At 35.5% G+C, this 4,465-nt stretch overlaps 1 protein-coding gene across 1 annotated transcript; it reads left to right on the top strand.

Moving 5' to 3' along the window:
• Positions 1-985: 985 nt before the first annotated feature.
• Positions 986-2,418, top strand: LOC120162291 (benzyl alcohol O-benzoyltransferase-like). The gene is made up of 2 exons (XM_039172461.1): positions 986-1,440; positions 1,526-2,418. The coding sequence occupies exons 1-2, from the start codon at positions 991-993 to the stop codon at positions 2,411-2,413; spliced, it is 1,338 nt and encodes a 445-aa protein (XP_039028392.1). The 5' UTR covers positions 986-990; the 3' UTR covers positions 2,414-2,418.
• The last annotated feature ends 2,047 nt before the right edge of the window (positions 2,419-4,465 follow it).

The following is a 4,465-nucleotide window of genomic DNA, read 5'->3' as shown; positions in this document are numbered from 1 at the left end:
GACTTGATTATTAGAGAACTAGTTTTTTAATAAACCGACTCTCAAAATTTGTATTAGGGCAAGATGAATTGGATCAATATAAGTTCGATACAATGATATATCTGTAATTACCAACAAAAATGAAAATACTTACGGACTTGTAACTAATTATATTCTAACATATGCTTTCTTCTGAATCTTGTTGGAAATCAAACTTGTTATAGGCCAGTGATTGCAACAGTCGTTTAGACAGTAACCAAAGTTGTTAGGCTTCAAGCTTTCAGATGCATATGAAACTCATCTTGAATAAAAAAACATACTATTTTGTCTTATTAACGACAAACACGACGATTAAGCTACATGTTTCGCTTTTCCTCCATGAAAACTAAGCTTTTTAAGCTTCTAGTTCCATGAACACCTTTAAACTATTGTGCAAACAGTAGAGTAGATAGCATTAAATAACAACAACCAGCAATAATATAGAAAAAAAATCAACAATTGCTAAACTCTAAATTCAATGACCTAAAAATGTCAAAACCAAATAACTAACACTAATAATGTACAATCAATATGCCTGAAACCCCAATTCAGATCAACCATTACACAAACTGTAGCTATGAAGAAAATTTATGACTTGTATAGAGTCGATGATTTCTTCTCAAACGAACATCGCATTGATCAACCATTAAAATGTCACTGCTAAGCTCAAAAGTAAAAATAGAATCGTTTAATTAAAATCGAAGAAACCACGTAGTTATCGTAGCATATTTTTGGAAAAATTTATTCATAAAAAGTGTCAACTAAATCTTCATAATTATCCTCAAAGAGGGAAAAAAGTACAAAAAAATGATGGAACGATTCTGTCAGAATCTAAATGAAACCACATTGTTAGCAGTTCACCTACAAATTACTAAGCCCCTCAAAAAAAGTATTTTTCACCTATAAATATGAGAACAACACAGTTAAAATTAACACAAAGAGGAAGAAAAAAAATAGTAAGAAGTTCTGGCCATGGCATTGCTACAACCCGCTTCTCTAGTGTTCACTGTACGAAGGCAGGAACCGGAGCTTGTCGTCCCTGCTAAACCAACCCCTCGCGAGTGTAAGATGCTGTCTGACATTGATGACCAAGACGGTCATCGTTTCCAAATTCGAGGGCTCCATATTTATCGGTGCAACGGTAGCATGCAAGGAGAGGATCCCGTCAGGGTTATAAGAGAAGCACTTGCGAAAGCCTTAGTGTTCTATTATCCATTTGCCGGTAGACTAAAAGAAGGGCCGGACGGGAAGCTTATGGTGGATTGTACCGGGGAAGGTGTGTTGTTTGTCGAGGCAGAAGCTGATGTTACACTCGACGATTTTGGTGATTCACTTCACCCTCCATTTCCTTGTTTCAGTGAGCTTCTTTGTGAGCCCCCTGAGTCTAATGATTTGTTAAACTGTCCGGTGCTACAAATTCAGGTATTCCTTCATTTAATAATGATAGTTCTTATTAAAATTTTACACTAGAAACGTGTAACTAAGTATAATATTAATGTTTTAACAGGTGACACGTTTGAAATGTGGTGGTTTTATCTTTGCCCACCGGTTCAATCACACTATGAGTGACGCTGTTGGGTTGATCCAATTCATTTCTGCCATGGGCGAAATAGCACGAGGTTCAGTGGCTTCCTCAATCCCACCCGTTTGGGAAAGACAACTCTTGAATGCTCGAAACCCACCGGTCATAACATGCGAGCACCACGAGTACGACCATTCGATGGTCGCCATCGGTACAATCATGCCGACAGACAACTTGGTTCACCGCTCTTTCTTCTTTGGGCCAACTCAAATTTCAGCTCTTAAAAGACTCATCTCCGACAACCTCTGTTGTTCAACATTCGATGTCTTAACCGCATGCATATGGCGCTGTCGTACGATAGCCTTGGAACTTGGTCCCCACGAAGACGTTCGGTTCATCTGCATAGTCAATGCAAGGTCCAAATTCAACCCTCCTTTGCCATTAGGGTATTACGGGAATGTACTCGGGTACCCCGCGGCTCAAACAACTGCAAGGGAGCTTAGCCAAAATCCATTAGAATTTGCAGTGAAGCTAGTGAAGGAGGTCAAGGCAAAGGTTACCGAAGAGTACATGAAATCGACGGCTGATTTGCTAGTGACTAGAGGACGACCAAATGTTAATACGGTTCGATCTTTGATCGTGTCGGATTTGACTCGAGCCAGGTTCAGGGAGGTTGATTTTGGGTGGGGCAAGGCAGAGTTTGGTGGACCGGCTAATGGTCGAGAGATTATAAGCTTTTACATACCTTGGAAGAATAAGGAGGGGAAGGAAGGGATTGCAGTCCCGGTTTGCTTGCCTGCACCTGTTATGGAGAGCTTTGCTAAGGAGATTAATCGAATGTTGACAGAGTCCGGTGAAGTAACTGCTGCTTAGACCGTGATTCTAGCTAGTTTTTGGCATGGGAGTTTTATATAAAAATAGTTTCATATTGCTGCTAAAGAGATTGTGTTGTATTATGTTTGGGTTGAGAAATAAGTGTGGTTGAAGAGAGTGAGAAATGTGCTGTAAAAACTAAAATACTATCAAATAATGTATGAAATAATTTAGATATAAAGTATTGGGCTGTGGAAGAACAAGTGTTCATGGGTGAAGTAGTTTGGAAAAGGAAGTGCTAGCATTTCCCATCCTATTAAAAATTGAGAGCATTATTCACAACTAAAGGCCTGTTCAAATGGAATAGCTCGTTTTCCCATGAGTCTTGAAGAGGGAACAATGAGGTTGTCGGATGAATCCTTTTAGAATCCTTTTCTTCCTTTTAGAATCCTTCCTCCACTCCTTTAGTGTTCAAGGTTCATCGGCATGAGCCATAACTCATAGCTCCCGCTTAGCCTACCCCTAAACAATACAAACTATTATTCAATATAGAGGTGTGCACACATCTTCGGGTGAATTGGCTGCAATAGAACTCTATGGACGCGCGTGAGAAAGTTGGGTTGTTTTGCGTGCATACACGCGCAGAAGATCAAACATTTGACATTTTTTAATTGATCTGGGTTATTAGAACATCAGCCAGATTCAACGGCTGATACGTGCTGACGATCGACCCTGATAAGAAACCCTAGGTTTCTAATAACTTTAAGGGTGCGTTTGGTTCGCGGAATCTTACATTATCAAGGGGAATGCTTTTTTTTTTCTTCCGGAATTGTATTCTCACGTTTGATTCACGAAATCTTACATTATCGGGAATACTCTTTTCCTAATAGTAGCATTTTTTGGTTAAAATGGTGGGAATATCTTTACCTCCAAATTCTTAGATAATCTTACATTCTCACCACTTTGGACAAGAATACCCTTAGACTAATGAATTCTTTTTATATTGATCCTTCTAAATTCTTATTTTTTATACTTTACTCAAAATTATATAAAAATAATAAGAATATACAAAGAGTTTGATTTATTAAAATATTAATAATTTTGAGAATTTAAAATATTTCATATTTTTAATATTCAATATTTTACTATTTATAATTTTATTGGATGAAAAAATAGTATTATTGTAAAAATGTAATTATTTAAAATAATATTTTACTACCATAAATTTTTTTATATTATATTTTATATAAATAAATATGATACTTATGAACATTATTTAAAAATATAAATTTAATATACTAATTATATTAATTATATATTAAATGCAATTTCTCCTCAAAAGTTAAATAGTACAACGAATAAAATATTTTTATGAATTTTCATTCAAATATTTATAAATTAATATTAAAGTTTAACTTTAAAAAAATATATCACAAGAATAATTTGGTAAAATATACATCCAAGTAATCTTATATTCCTCCAATCAAACATTGTAATCTTACATTCATGCTAAACAAACCAAACAAGGTAATACAATATTCCCATAGTAATGTTACATTCCAATAATGTTATTCTCAAATATAATCTTACATTCCGTGAACCAAACTCCCCCTACGATGTTTGGGCCAATTGAGCTTGCCTCAAATTTAGATTGCTCTGATTTAATTTTGAGCTTGTTGATTTTGGACCGAATGTAATGGTTTAATGTATGGGCTTAAGGAAATGTAATTGGGGTAATGGGGTTTTAGGCTAGGGTAAAATGTACTTGGGTCTGATAAATAAAATAATTGTTTTGTTTTTAATTTTTTTAATTTTTATGTTCGAGTCTCGGAAAAAAGGTTGGACAAATGTAGGCTATTATACCTTGAAAAAAAAATTGAGATTCCTTCTTAATGATGTCAAGGCAGTAATTTGCCATAGAGAGAGAGAGAAGAAGAAGAGAACTAAAATAGAGAAGAAGAAGGGTAGGTGAAAAAGGCTCCCCTCTCCTCCATACAAAACCCACGGTTGACATAATCAAATCAATCAAAATTCAACCTTCAAAACTTTAAATGGGTTAATTACCCTATTAGTTTTTGAACCTTCAAGTACTCATAAAAAATCTTCCTCTCT

This window comes from Hibiscus syriacus, unplaced genomic scaffold, assembly GCF_006381635.1.
Source record: "Hibiscus syriacus cultivar Baekdansim isolate YM2019G1 unplaced genomic scaffold, ASM638163v2 tig00111402_pilon, whole genome shotgun sequence".
NCBI lineage: Eukaryota > Viridiplantae > Streptophyta > Magnoliopsida > Malvales > Malvaceae > Hibiscus > Hibiscus syriacus.
This window is presented reverse-complemented; position numbering and strand designations above follow the sequence as displayed.

Bases quoted from the DNA above. Each gene is read 5' to 3' on its own strand.
- LOC120162291 (XM_039172461.1), top strand. From the start codon at position 991: ATGGCATTGCTACAACCCGCTTCTCTAGTGTTCACTGTACGAAGGCAG. The intron at 1,441-1,525 runs GTATTCCTTCAT...ATGTTTTAACAG, and splicing joins GTCCGGTGCTACAAATTCAG to GTGACACGTTTGAAATGTGG.